Raw genomic sequence first — 13,500 nt, forward strand, 5'->3', positions numbered from 1 at the left:
GGGGCGAGTACGGAGTATGTCATGTCTTGGCACGACCGGCGCCTCAGGCACGTGCGCACCCAAAAAAACATCATCTCATCTCAGCTCAGCAACTCCTCTCTCTTGCTCTGCCCTCCGCCTTGTCTGTCGTCGCTGGTTCCTCGCGCCCTCCCCCAACTCGAGGTATAGTCAATCTTCTGTCTTCTCACTTAAGCGTCCTGTCTCAGGTATGTTGTTCATCTCCCTCCCCCCCCCCTTTAATTTCATCGTGCTTTCATCGTTCCCTCTCTCCTTCCCTCCCCCGATCGCGCACCATTTTAACAAATCCCTTAGGCTTGAACAGGACCACCAGCGCCAAACTTCTTCCCCCATCGACTGCGCCAATTTATCTTTACGGTCTTTAGTCCTCCGATTGCGAAGTTAAGAATGGCTGCTTAGACGGGTGTTCACGCCTTTCTCTCCTCTCCCTTTCCGTCTCGACATCGCCTCCCTCTTCCCGTCTCCTCCCCGATTCGCATGGCTCCCATTGAGGCAACGCGTGGCTGAATCGTCGAGACGACCCTCCGACGTCTAGACATGATGAACCATCACCTGCCCGCTATGCCCCATGGGCAGCCACCCTTGGCCGCTTCTCGAAGACAGCAAGACATGTACACGGGACCTCCCAATATGCGCTCGCCTCCCGCATACATGGGATATCCTCCTCACATGAATGGCCAATTCCCTCCCGCTTACTCGCCGCAGCAATATCCTCATTGGTATCATCCGACGGCAGCGCCGCCGTACCCCCAGATGCAACCACCTCCTCGTCCATTCCAGCCTCCGTACGCACCGATGTTCGTTTCGTCATACCCTCCTGCACAGCCGGTCATGGCTCCCGCCCACATGCCCCCTCCGTCACTTCCTATGCAGCCCAGGACCTCGACTCCCCTCCAGCCCGCCATGTCGCCTACTGTTGGCCCGGCGCCTGCTCCGTTCGGTATGCAAGCGCAGTCCCCGGCGATTCTTCCCGTCCATCCGGTACCTAGCCCTGCCATACCCTCGCCGTCTGTCCCTCCGGCGGAAAAGATCGCTCCGGCCCCGGCCCCCGCCCCGGCCTCAGAGCCCAAAGAGCCATTCAACCCGCCCGTAAGTCCCCATTCCCACCGACATCTCTGACACAAAATCTCTGACAAAAACACAGCTTCCTTGGCTCTCTGTTCCTGAACTACCATTTCCCGCCAGAGTCCCCCGCCGCCGACGGAAAGACCGGTTGTTGCAGTCTTCGTCAGCTTCGGTTGAGCTCCCCTCGAAAGATGTTTCTCAGCGGTCCGTCGTTGAGAAAGCTGGCGACCAGAAACCCGCCGATTCGCTTGCACAGACACCATCGGAACCTCAGTCTCCAACCCTGTCCGTCGCCCCGACGGCTACTGCGAATTCTACGCAGCCGACTACGCCGTCGTCGGCCGTTCATCCTGCTGCACGTCCCCAGTCGCAGTCTAAAGGGTCCAAATCAGGAGCCTCCGTGGTGCCCGTTGTTCCGGTGGTATCGGGTGTCGCTTCGCGCCAAGTAACTAAGGAGGAAGTCAGTCGTTCCGCCGAAGCCGTGGCAAAGCCATCCGAAGGTGTTATCACCGATGAGGCCAGTGCGACTGCACCTGAGAGTGCATCCGCCCACGGTAGCTCCGAAGAGGCGCCCAAGCCAGCCTCCCCCCCTGCGGCACCTAAGTCCTGGGCGGATCTTGTTCGCTCCAAGGCACTTGCCAAGGGCGCGGCCGCTTCGGGAACCCCATCTGCTGTGTCAAACGGCGTGGTCAAGCCTAAGAACGAGTCGCTTGCAGATGTCTTGACGAGTCTTGGAGATGATGTCTCTCAATACAGCGATAAAGTTGCTTTCCTTGAACCCAGAGGACTTGTAAATACTGGGAACATGTGTTATATGAATTCTGTATGCCCACCCTTCGTTCTTTTCTCTTCTTACTCCGTCTAACAAAGCTTAGGTCCTTCAAATTCTGGTTTCGTGCGTTCCTTTCTATCAGTTTTTGGATCATATCGGCAGACGAGCGTCGCATAGCTTCCACAGCGATTTTCCATTAGTTGATGCTATGTAAGCTGGCGTTTTACCTCTTGATTTGCAACAAACACTGATTTCCCTGCTTTTAGGATTATGTTTATGAAAGAATTCCGTATTATCGACGCTGCTCAATCAGAAGAACAATTGAAACTACGATTGAAGGCCAACGAGCTGGAAGAGTACGGCGAAGCTTTTATTCCGGAATTTGTTTATCAAGTTATTAGACAGCTTCCACGCTTCCGCGATATGCGAGTAAGTTGTAACCTGGTTCATATTACGCAAATGTTCTCTTTTTGTGCTAACATGTGTTTCTAGCGTGGCCATCAGCAGGATGCTCAGGAATTCTTGGGCTTTTTGCTGGAAGAGATGCATGAAGAATGTGCTCGTGCTGCGAAGGATGCTTCTTCCGCGCCTGACGGGTCGGCAGCCCCTTCTAATGACGAATCCTCTGCCACGGACGGAGAGTCTGGGGACGGGTGGATGGAAGTTGGTCACAAACAAAAGCCGGCAGTGACGCGATCGTCCGGCCACATCGCCCAAGAATCTCCCATAACCAAGATCTTTGGCGGCAAGATCCGATCCGAGTTCAGGGTCCCTGGCAACAAGACCTCTGTGACCCTGGAACCTTACCAACCTCTTCAGCTGGACATCGGCTCCCCCGAGATTAGCAATATTGTTGACGCTCTCAAGGGCTTGACTAGGCCTGAGAGCATCCAAGGCGACTTCAACTCGTCGCGGGGCTCCAATGTCACCGCGACGAAGCAGGTCTTCATCGAGGACCTGCCGCCCGTGCTGATCCTCCACCTCAAGCGCTTCCAATATGACAGCGTGACCAATGGGACACAGAAGATCTGGAAGAAAATTGGATACCCCTTGGACTTGGAAATTCCGCGTGAAGTATTTCCTCCGAACAGACGCAATATCATGATGACTCAGGGCGGTCTTCCCAAGTACCGCCTGATTGGAGTGATCTATCACCACGGCAAGAATGCCAGCGGCGGTCATTATACTGTGGACGTGCGCCGCCAGAATGGTCGCGAATGGATTCGCCTGGATGACACTGTCATTCGGCGCGTTCGAGCCGAAGATGTTGCCGAGGCCGGAGGCGAAGAAGATCCCAAGGTGCTTGCGGTGGCACTCGAGCAGCACAAGCGCGATAAGGATCCCAATGCAAATATCTACGATCATATTGATGATCTGGAACAGTCCGACAACGAACGAGGCTGGAGCCAGGTTAACGGAGCCGGTTCCAGTGGTCACTCCAGCAAGAAGTCCACCTCGGCGGTTGTGAACGGGAATTCGTCCCGCACGTCTCATGACCGATATAGCATTCGAGACAACAAGGTGGCATATCTGCTATTTTACGAGCGGATTGCCTGATTGTTTCGTGTTTTCTCTTTCCCCAACTGCACATACATACAACTACAACACGAAGGCAGTGATTCCTCTTTCCTCTTCATCTGAAGAAAGGCATTTACCTATCATCTAAAAACAAAAAAAGAACAAAAAAAAGACTATTCTTTGACAAGCGGGGTGAACCCTGCGCCATCCTAGGGAAGCCATGGAAGTAACTTTTCCTGGTCAACATTTATTGAACTCTACATCGATTGCGGAGACAAGTCAAATCTACCTAAAGAGTTGTGGGGGCGCTTCTCTTTGGGACGACTAGAATCATCATCTCCAACATTTTCAATACCCGCTTCGATTTTTCCTTTGCCTTCTCATTTTCTTCGATTTCAATTACAGTTTCTTTTTTAATATCTTGTTTACTTCCTTCTTCCTGCATATTGCTTTTTGCATTCGTGATGAATGAATCAAGAAACTCTGTTCTTAGTGATGGATTGATTCATCATTTCTTTGATCGATTCCAACTGTTTGCGATGCTCCATCTAGTGGACTGTCGCTCTGATATATACCCCAGTTTATTTTCCTCGCATATCCCTCGATTTGCTTTGGCGGAAGCAGATTGGATTCTGATATGTGGACGTGTGAATGGGACTCTTAACGACTGAACGAATGTTTCCTATTTTTCCATAGACGCGTGGATGAGGACGCTAGTGATGATGTGGTACGTTCTACCTTTTTCTTGCTCATTCGTCTGAAAACGGAGGCTCGGATGATGTCGAGAAATAAGACGCAGAACGAGGGATCAGGACCTGCAAACGGACAATATTCTTATTGTTCTTCCTTGAGAAACAGAGGGGGAAATGGGCGAATCCCCCCTCTGATGGCGACTGATTCCTTGGATTTCCAACGGTGGCGGGAGGAAGCTGTCTGGAATGATCATCTCTTGCATGTTCCATTCAGTCCTCCCATGTTCTTCTTCCTCCACTCCTCTCTCTACCTCTCCCCTCAGCTCTCATGCTCTTCCATGATCCTTCTATCTTTTCTCTTATGGCGGCGTGAGGCAATGGATCATTTACATGCACCATGTGCCAACGACGAACTATTGGAAGAACGAGAGAACGAGAGAGGTACCGAGAGAGCGATGCCAAGGGACCGAAACTAAAAGGCGATGTATGTGATGATATGGAGGTGCGGCGTGTGTCGGTGGAACGGGTACTTGGGTGCAGCGAGACACTACCTAAAAGCTTTGTCCTAGAAAAATTCGAAAATCTTCTTAATTTTATATTGAACTGGGTCGGACACAATGGCTATGTGCAACGTGTCCGTGTGTTAGGAGTTCTAGTCTCTTCTGACCTTAGACATGTTAGGGTCATGTAGATAGTAGTCTAACAGAATAAGTGAGGCAAGATCTTGGTCAGTCCGAGTTTGTAAAACTCTGTTGTTTGTAACAGGACATAGTGATTCAGATTCAATTTCGAAATAATCAACCAACAAATCCTTAGCCTATTGTACCCGTCCATGGGAAAACATTCTATAATTAATGATCCGAATATAACAAAACACTATCAAGGCCGTATCGCTGAAACCGACAAATCACAAGTTTCTATGTTTGACAAAGGACGGACTACCTGCTCGCTGCATCCGGAGGGGTCGTCCCAGTGACCACGAGCTTCACCGGTCGTTCGGGCTCTTCGGCATAGCCAGTACCTAGTCGAGGCTGATCCGTCGAACGAGGCCTGATGATTGATCGACCAACTCGAAGCACGGTTGACAACGGTGCCTGCGACGAAGGGCGCTTGCGGCCTCGAGTGTTGGCAGCCTCGGGGTCGCGGGTCGCAGTACTATGGGTATGCTGCACATTCGCGATTGAGACAGGCTCAACTTCGATCGTCGTAGCATTACTTAGTGCATGGGAAATGGTCCGGGGAATATGATACCCTGCTTTCACCAAGGGGATGGACAGACCATGGACAACCTGCAGGCCCTGAATGAGAAAGAATTTTTTGTAAAAGGGGATGAACTCACGATACTGCAGATGACCAGAAACCACACCACTACATCGACCGCCTCCGAGACTCGCTGGGCATCCTCACGCACCTGCCCGTCAGAGGTGGTAATCTGACGCAGAAACTCGCGGCTGATCGATAGGTAGAAGACGGCCCCCACTCCAATCGGCCCAAAGAAACCGACAAAGAAGGCCTGAAATAGATTCTCGATCTGGTTGATGTATTTGTGCATTGCCAGAATGACGGGTATCCGGCGGACAAGTAAGATCAAGACTCCTAGGAATACTAGGCGATAGATGGTAATAATCTCGTTATTGAGAAACGAGGACCACGGACAGACGGCGCCAAACCACATGAAAACTGCCAGGTTCAGCAGCATATCGATCGTCGGTTGCAACGAATCATCCATCGTCTCCAAACGGAACCAATCACTTCAATTGCAGGTCAGCGTGGAATCTCTTGACCTGCAATTGGTGGGATGCTTACTCTTGAGTGAAAACGTTGCCAGCCACAAAACATGCAAGCAGGTCGTCGGTCCCGATCATGCCGCAAGTTCCCAAGATGAAAAGCTATCGCAATATCAGTCATCAATAGCCACGGTTTACGAATTTGGGAAACATACCGAAAGGGCGATGGCGAAGACAAGGAAGCTCTCCCGGTCAACGTACCGCTTTTCCTCCGCCCAATGAAGCAGTTCGCGGGAAATCCAACCCACGGTGGTGCCGTAGACAACGCTTAAGAGGACGGTGTAGGCCCAAGTCTCGTAAAACCACAGACCCATGGCTTTCCCGGCACCTCCGCTGTACCCCTCGCCACTCATACCCACGTACTTGAGAAGATAGAGGCCAAAGAACAGAAAAGGATACCCAAGGCCATCGTTAGCACCAGACTCGGCGACAATGATCCGCTGTAAGGCACGGGGAACATTCCTGTCGGCAAACTTCCCCTTCACGATGGAGTTCGAAAGAACCGGATCCGTGGGGGTAACGCAGGCCCCGACTACAAGGGCATGGACAAACTCGAAGTTCGGGATCATCGCCCAAACAACCAAGCTACTGCATATCCACATAGCGGCCATCCCCGGCCCCAGGAGAAGCGACAGACTCCGCCATTCGATTTGAAGATAACGTTTAGGGAGCTGGACTCCGGCAAGAACTAGCTGCACTCCCAGCACGAGTCGCGTGAAATACAGAGTGATCTCCTCTAGGTTCTGTTCGGAGCCTTGTGCATACTCATGAGGCCGTATGAAATTGGCGGCATGCGGGGAAAAGATGACCCCCGCCAGAAGGGATATCACTGAGTCTGTGTCAGTTTCGGACAATGGATGACTGGGGATAGTCAACGAACATGCTTCGGACAGGTAGAATCGCTCCTTAAATAAGTAGGACACGAGCCCGAACACCGAGATAAAGCCGCCCAGGGTGGCACAAACGATGTTGAAATTGATCAACGAAAGAGCGGGCATACTGCACCGTCCTTGACTTCGCCAGGTGGGCGATCCTATTCTATAAAAATACAATGCCAAATATGTCGACGACGCCAAGGAAGTTTTGGAGGTATGTATTGCACGCAGATTTGGGGACAAGCGTGTGTTATTCAACCATGATCCAGATGTTGCCGGTCGAGAATTGTCTTGTCATGGAGTTAAAAGAGAAAAATATAAATAGAGTTGAACTATTGTCTTGAGCAATGCACAATATGATAAACTCCGATGAGAGGGAGGATAGAGAGGGACGAACGGAGAAGAAAACCTCAGGCCAAACCGGATGACTGAGGAAGCCACATGCCGCCATGCCCGATGGGGTAACAGGCGACCGATTGCTCGACCCCATGAAAGCATTCATCGTCTATTCGGTGCCACGAATGATCCTACGGTTGTGCTGGTGGTTTAACTATAGCTTATGGCTTATTAAATTCTCACGCTGGCACATAACAAACATACAATGCAGACAACCTAGCCAGTCCGCTCGGTTCGAACAAACGCAAATCCATCATTATCGTTCGTCAGGGGAACACAATAGCAGGAAACAAAGGTGGACGAAGGGAAAAGAATTCTTGATTCACAGATCATCATCGAATTCCTCGTCCGGAATATCCTTCATAGCCTCCATCGCGGCCGCCTTTTCTGACACGCCACGCTTGGCGCCGCTGACGGCGAGGCGGTCGGCCGCCTCGTTGCCAGGATCTGAATTATGGCCCTTGATCCATTCGAACAAGGTCTTGACCTTGAGTTCCTCGCGCTCTTCTATCTTTACGAGTATGGATTGGACCAAGTCTTTATTCTCAACCGGTTTATTGCCGGCAGTCATCCAATTGTTCTTCCGCCATTTGATGAACCAGGAAGTGACGCAGTCGATCGCGTACCGGCTATCTGTAAATATGGTCACGTCTCGATGCCGCGGTGCAATGTCCAAGGCTCGCAGGATTGCCGTTAATTCAGCCCGCTGATTCGTTTGACGGCTACCTTTGAGGGGCTCGGAAACATTTCTACTAGGCAGAGTCGAGCATCAGCGAATGGAAACAAAGGAGAAAAAACAAGAGGCCGAAAGTGGAGGACGGCAAACCTTTTATCTCCAGGCCCGAAATATACGCCAACGCCCGCTGATGCAAGGGCGCGGCCATTCTTGAGAGAGCTGCCATCCGTGTAGATTCGCAGCATGCCGGGAGGACCTGTCGGCATTGTCTTCGTGGCACTTTTTTGCTCCTTCGATTTGTAGACTACTTTGCCGGTTTTGGGATCGAAAAGGACGTTGGGGTCGAAACCGTCCTCGGCGCCCGGGGGAAGAAAACTATCGCCCGCCTCAAACAATTCGCCCTGCTCGTCTCGCGGGGCCTCGTCCGTCATTCCAGGGGCCCCCGGCAGACGCTGCAGATTGGGCGCGGACGCAGCAAACGAAGCGCCGCTGCTCCCTTGACCCTGCTTCACGAACGCCTCCGCCTCTGCCCGGGTGGGAAATTTCTTATACCGAGGTCGAGTAAATCCTTTGATTTGATCTTGGGCCTTTGCCCAATTCGTGTATACGCCGGGAACTCGTCCGCGCTGAACGCCGTAGAATCGAGTAGGTTCTGCATCCAGGGGCGTGGCACCCCGCGCGTTGGGGGGGGGGGTGCCCGTCAGAAATGCACTCGCGTCTTCATACGTAGAAAATGCCTGGACTGAGCAACTGGTGTTAGCCCTTGACGTGCTCAATTGCATGGATGGAACTGCCTCAATCCGAAGACCTACACACTGCGCCTTTGTATCCCGTCACCTGGGTCAAGCATTCGTTCCACAAATTATACACTCCTGGTTGATAGCCCACCTTGACGGCGTAATATTTACCAGCCGGCGACCGCTTGCGCTTGGTTCCGGCCGTTGACGTTGGCGGGGATTTCGAGCTAGGAGATGGCTTCGTCGCTGGGCCGGGGGTCGGAGAGGGAGTGGTATCATTCATCGCGCTGAGTTCGGTGTTGGTGTTGGGGTGGGTCGTGAAAATGGTGACACAACGCGGCAAAAGGCGTAAAATGCTATTCAGGGGAAAGAGGAGATCGGTATTCGAGATTTGGGGTGGCGTCGTCAAGCTTCGTGAACCGCAGGAGCCGAATCGCGCGGGGAATATCGACGGCCTGCAGCTCGAAATGGACCTCTTCGGTCCCTGTTTCGAGGCTACAAGGCGGATATAACGAGCAGTCGTGTTGGAAAGGGAGATAGCAGAAGAAACTAGCTTGCGTACTAGAGGGAGGGAAAAAAGAAGGTTAATGTTGAAGAAAAGGTAGTCGCAGTTGTCGGGAAGAAAAGAAAAAGAGGGGGGGGGGGAGGGAGGCAAGCAAAGCAGGGAGGAGGTGGAGTAAGTCCGTAGGGGTCGATGCCTCCCCACCACTTCTGCCTCATTTGTTGTCAACCAAGACGCTTGGATTTAGAAATGCATAATCATATGGTGCATTTAGTGCATTTCTCGTGCTGTAGATCATCCTAGATGCTTAGAGAGAGGCTGGATATGTTGTTCTGATTCCAACGTCACTTCTGGTCACTACATATATTTACTAGAAAGTTACTATTCTGAGTCAACTGAGTCAACTGGATCTGTTTAGTATTAAAACTCCTCAGCAACGCCTTATGGTCAATAGCTAGGCCAGTCTCTTTGCTGGCCATGAATTTACCGGTAGCTGACAGTCAGTGCGGACGTGGAAGAAAGAACAAGCACTAGAGAACATCCCAGGAGACCCAACGCAACCCTAGTGATGGTGTTGTCGCGTTACGCTCCAGAGTGAATGCGTGCTGTTCAAAAGAAAACCAGTCCTTCACCATCTTTTGTTGCTTGTCACTCTCAATTTGGTCTTAAGTCCCATACTGGCCCCGGTGACAAGTGAATGCCCACCCCACTCAAGATTTCTATCTCTACTAATCTTCCGGTAAGGTTTTGGCTCCTTTGAGTTGATCAAGCAGTCCCTCTGCTACTGCCAGATTCAGGGACAGACAGTCAAGTTCTTCAGTCTATAGCCAATCGTTTAATCATTCTGGCCACCATCGCGATCTATGGTCAGTTGGATATTCCCGGGCTCTTGGAACCGAATCACCTCCAGTCAATATCTCTCAACATGTAAGTATATGAGACCAGCAAGCTGGTCAAATATGGGTATCCGCCACAACAAATAAAATATTTCTCCAAATCGGCCCTGGATCCCTGTGCAGGCTAATCGGTTCGAATTGTTCCTAGAATTGGCCGCCACTATGAGCAATCAAACCCAGGCCCAGATCACGAGACGTCACATGAACCGCTTTTTCCATTTCCAGAGCGGCATGGTACCTCCTACTGGCCCCCTTCAGAACCTAACGATTGAGTTACACGTCGCCTGCCTGCGAAATGATGCCGACAGAGTCACTCAGCTGATGAGCATGGGTGCTAAGCGAGATGCTCTGAGCGAGAGCGGAGCGAGTGCACTGGAAGTGGCAGAGCAGCTGAATCGCACGAACATCGTCAAATGCCTGATGGCGGACGTTGACGTCGAAAAAGAGGGCGTGCTGGAACTGCTGTATGCCATCCGTCGCGGTCAGTCTACCGTGGTACGCGCGTTGATGGAGATGGGAGTCAAGCAGCAGTTGCAGGATGAGCTTTTGTTCCGCGGTGTATTCCTGATGGCCTGCGCTATTAGCAACCCCTTCGTAGTGGACGCACTCCTTAGATACGGCCCCGGCCTGAACGTGGTGAACTTCGAGCAAATCTTCGTCCGCATTGCACGCACCACGAACAACCTTGAAACCGCCGAGTTTATCCATGAGATCTGTGACGAGCAACGTCGTCGAGCGTCGAGGGCCGGCAGGGTGAGTTACCACCGGCTCGAGAGTTAACTACATAGGGGGAAAGGTGCACTGATTGACTTGTGGATTAGGCCACTGGCCAGGTGCCTACCAACAACAGCCTCGACAGGTTGTTTAACCAATTCATTGAGATGCCTGAGCCATCGAGGGTCAATGTCGTGGAGGAGGAGAGAGGCAAGGATGGATATTGGTGATGGACGGGAAGGATGAAACGACTGGGAAGTTCAACTGTGTTACTGAACTGAATAATAATGATGCATAATTCCGATGTGTAATCCAATCATATCCCAAAAAGGAGAAAGGACGCCTGATGAATCGGGCGACTTCTCGGCCGGCAGCGCTGCTGAGGTCAGCGGCGACCATTCCCGAAGAGGCAACTGTAGAGATCGGCCCCAGGCCAGCAAACTGCCCCTCCCGGACTAGCGCATCCTCCAGTTTCCAGTGATCCAGTCTCCTCCTGTCCTTCTCTGAAAAAGGCCCACCGGTCTGAGCTTCATTTTCCCGCCAGGATCGGAATCATGGTGAAACTGAAACTTACTTCTCCTTCCGAGTGGATCGGGCCAACAACATCTGCCATATTAGAATCCTTGTCGGTCGTTCATTTTAGTCTATCCTCTGCACAACGCAATAATAAACCAATTTGCTCGCTGCTTCTTGTCGCTCTTCCCACCCCTCCTTCTCATCCATCATCGCGAGGGCGGGTTAATAAAACTTGGCTTCGGAATTCCCTTTTCCGACAAAGACCCCTGAGAGATCTTGTTATTATTAATCCTCCTTATGCGGCTCGTCATCGAGAAGTCAGGATCGTCTTGACTCGAGTCGCTCTGAGCCCGTGCTAGGCGACCACATTTCTCATAGTACCTGTTACGCCTGAAAAGCCTTCCGTCATGGCGGTTTTAGTAGATCAGACGGGTACCTTGGTGAAGGCCTTGGTTACCATAGTATGTTATTTACTCGCTTTCTTGGTCCAGTCGGTGATCTTGTTTGATTGAATCCGATCCCGACTATCTCTTCAATTTGTTAACTCGCATCCAGGTCCTTCTCCATGTCGCCGGAAAGGCAGTTTACAATGTCTTCTTCCATCCGTTGCGGGCCTTCCCCGGCCCCGTCTCTCATGCCATGTCTCCTATTCCATATTGCTATCGGTTGCTACGCGGCCGGCTTCCCTTTGACATGTTAGCTCTGCATGAAAAGTACGGAGACGTGGTCCGAATTGCACCGGGTGAACTGGCATTCGCGCACGTAGACGCCTGGAAAGACATTCATGGCCATCAGTCCAATGGCGGCGACGAGTGCGGAAAGTGGATGAGCTTCTATAAGTATGCAGACGGCACGCCCACCAGCATTGCCAATGCCGAGCGTGAGGAGCACGGCATCCTGCGACGTCAATTATCCCATGGCTTCTCTGAACGGTCGATGCGGGCACAAGAGCCCCTCATCACTCAGTATGTCGACTTGCTCATTCGGCGCCTGCACGAGAAGTGTGGCGACGGTACCAAGTCCATAGATATGGCGTCGTGGTACAATTTCACTACCTTCGACATTATTGGGGACCTAGCCTTCGGGAAACCATTCGGGTCCTTGGAGAACTCCGTATACCATCCGTTCATTCCGCTGCTTCTTAAATCGGCCAAGACAGGAACGTTGATGTTGAGTTTGAGTTTCTATCCTCTGTTGAAGAAACTATTCCTGGCGATGGTGCCGAAATCGGTCGTCAGAGCGTTTCAGGACCATCGGGATGTGTCCGTTGCCAAATTACGCGAGCGTATGCAGGCAGGGAATGAGCGCGACGACTTGATCGAAGGGCTCCTGAGGAAACAGGATGAGCTGGTCGGTACATCTGATCAACGAGTTGCTGATGACTCTGCTGATACCGATTTAGGATCTTAATATGGATCGTCTCGAGGCCAACGGCACTATACTTCTTATCGGAGGCTCCGAAACCACGGCGACTCTTCTCTCCGGGATCACTTACTTACTCTTGCAGAACCCGGAAGTACTGGCGCGTTTGACTAAAGAAGTTCGTTCCTCTTTCCAGTCTGAAAAGGACATTACGATGGACTCCGTGAACGGCCTATCTTACATGTTGGCCTGCCTCAACGAAGCCCTGCGCTCCTACCCGCCGATCCCCATCGGACTGCCGCGAGTCGTACCCAAGAACGGTCGACACATTATGGGGCAATACGTTGCACCAGATGTAAGCCCCCCTTACTCATTCTACAGTAGCATTGACACTAAGTTCAGTTACAGACGATTGTCGCCATTCATCACTGGGCGACGTATCACAACGAGAAATACTTCACCGACCCATTTGGCTTTCACCCGGAACGGTTCCTCGGGGATGAGCGATTTGCAAATGACAACTTTGACATTTTGCAACCGTTTAATTTCGGCCCTCGGAACTGCCTTGGACGGAAGTGAGTGCACCCCTTGCAATCCCTTCTTTCCATACTGACGAGGATTGATTTAGTTTGGCATATGCAGAGATGCGCATGATCCTGGCGCGTCTGATCTTTAATTTTGATCTGGAGCTCGCCAGCGACAGTGTCGGGTGGATGGAACAACAGAATATCTTCTTCCTTTGGGACAAACCGCCGCTGCACGTCTTTCTAACGCCGGCGAAGCGATCATGATGTTATCTATGAGAGTGTATAGAATCAGATAGACTGCATTGCCTGAATTGAATTGTTTTTATGGCCCATGTTAAAGTTATTTACAGATGAAGATACATAGTTATGAATAATGTACGGACTGCCTTGGGGCTCATACTTTGTGAGGGTTACAATTTTGAGTCTATTGCTAATTCTAGCATGGAC

The 13,500-nt window shown here is 51.5% G+C and overlaps 4 protein-coding genes across 4 annotated transcripts; 3 read left to right on the forward strand and 1 right to left on the reverse strand.

The window, feature by feature from the left end:
- Nucleotides 1-555: 555 nt before the first annotated feature.
- KD926_006729 (mRNA-binding ubiquitin-specific protease UBP3) lies at nucleotides 556-3,412 on the forward strand (the record flags this gene model as incomplete). Its single annotated transcript, XM_053099733.1, has 5 exons — nucleotides 556-1,107; nucleotides 1,163-1,906; nucleotides 1,959-2,065; nucleotides 2,122-2,284; nucleotides 2,348-3,412. The coding sequence occupies 5 exons, from the start codon at nucleotides 556-558 to the stop codon at nucleotides 3,410-3,412; spliced, it is 2,631 nt and encodes an 876-aa protein (XP_052956472.1).
- A 1,591-nt stretch (nucleotides 3,413-5,003) lies between these two features.
- KD926_006730 (uncharacterized protein) lies at nucleotides 5,004-8,819 on the reverse strand (the record flags this gene model as incomplete). The annotated part of the gene is made up of 8 exons (XM_053099734.1): nucleotides 5,004-5,354; nucleotides 5,405-5,816; nucleotides 5,872-5,954; nucleotides 6,008-6,681; nucleotides 6,733-6,890; nucleotides 7,450-7,875; nucleotides 7,950-8,541; nucleotides 8,612-8,819. The coding sequence occupies 8 exons, from the start codon at nucleotides 8,817-8,819 to the stop codon at nucleotides 5,004-5,006; spliced, it is 2,904 nt and encodes a 967-aa protein (XP_052956473.1).
- Nucleotides 8,820-10,096: 1,277 nt separating this feature from the next.
- KD926_006731 (ankyrin repeat domain-containing protein) lies at nucleotides 10,097-10,878 on the forward strand (the record flags this gene model as incomplete). The annotated part of the gene is made up of 2 exons (XM_053099735.1): nucleotides 10,097-10,687; nucleotides 10,756-10,878. The coding sequence occupies 2 exons, from the start codon at nucleotides 10,097-10,099 to the stop codon at nucleotides 10,876-10,878; spliced, it is 714 nt and encodes a 237-aa protein (XP_052956474.1).
- A 693-nt stretch (nucleotides 10,879-11,571) lies between these two features.
- Nucleotides 11,572-13,317, forward strand: KD926_006732 (cytochrome P450; the record flags this gene model as incomplete). Its single annotated transcript, XM_053099736.1, has 5 exons — nucleotides 11,572-11,625; nucleotides 11,720-12,514; nucleotides 12,567-12,881; nucleotides 12,935-13,101; nucleotides 13,155-13,317. 5 exons carry the CDS (start codon nucleotides 11,572-11,574, stop codon nucleotides 13,315-13,317), a joined length of 1,494 nt encoding a protein of 497 aa, XP_052956475.1.
- Between the last annotated feature and the right edge of the window lie 183 nt (nucleotides 13,318-13,500).

Source organism: Aspergillus affinis, assembly GCF_023601865.1.
Source record: "Aspergillus affinis strain CMG 70 chromosome Unknown NODE_37_length_269496_cov_86_605002, whole genome shotgun sequence".
NCBI lineage: Eukaryota > Fungi > Ascomycota > Eurotiomycetes > Eurotiales > Aspergillaceae > Aspergillus > Aspergillus affinis.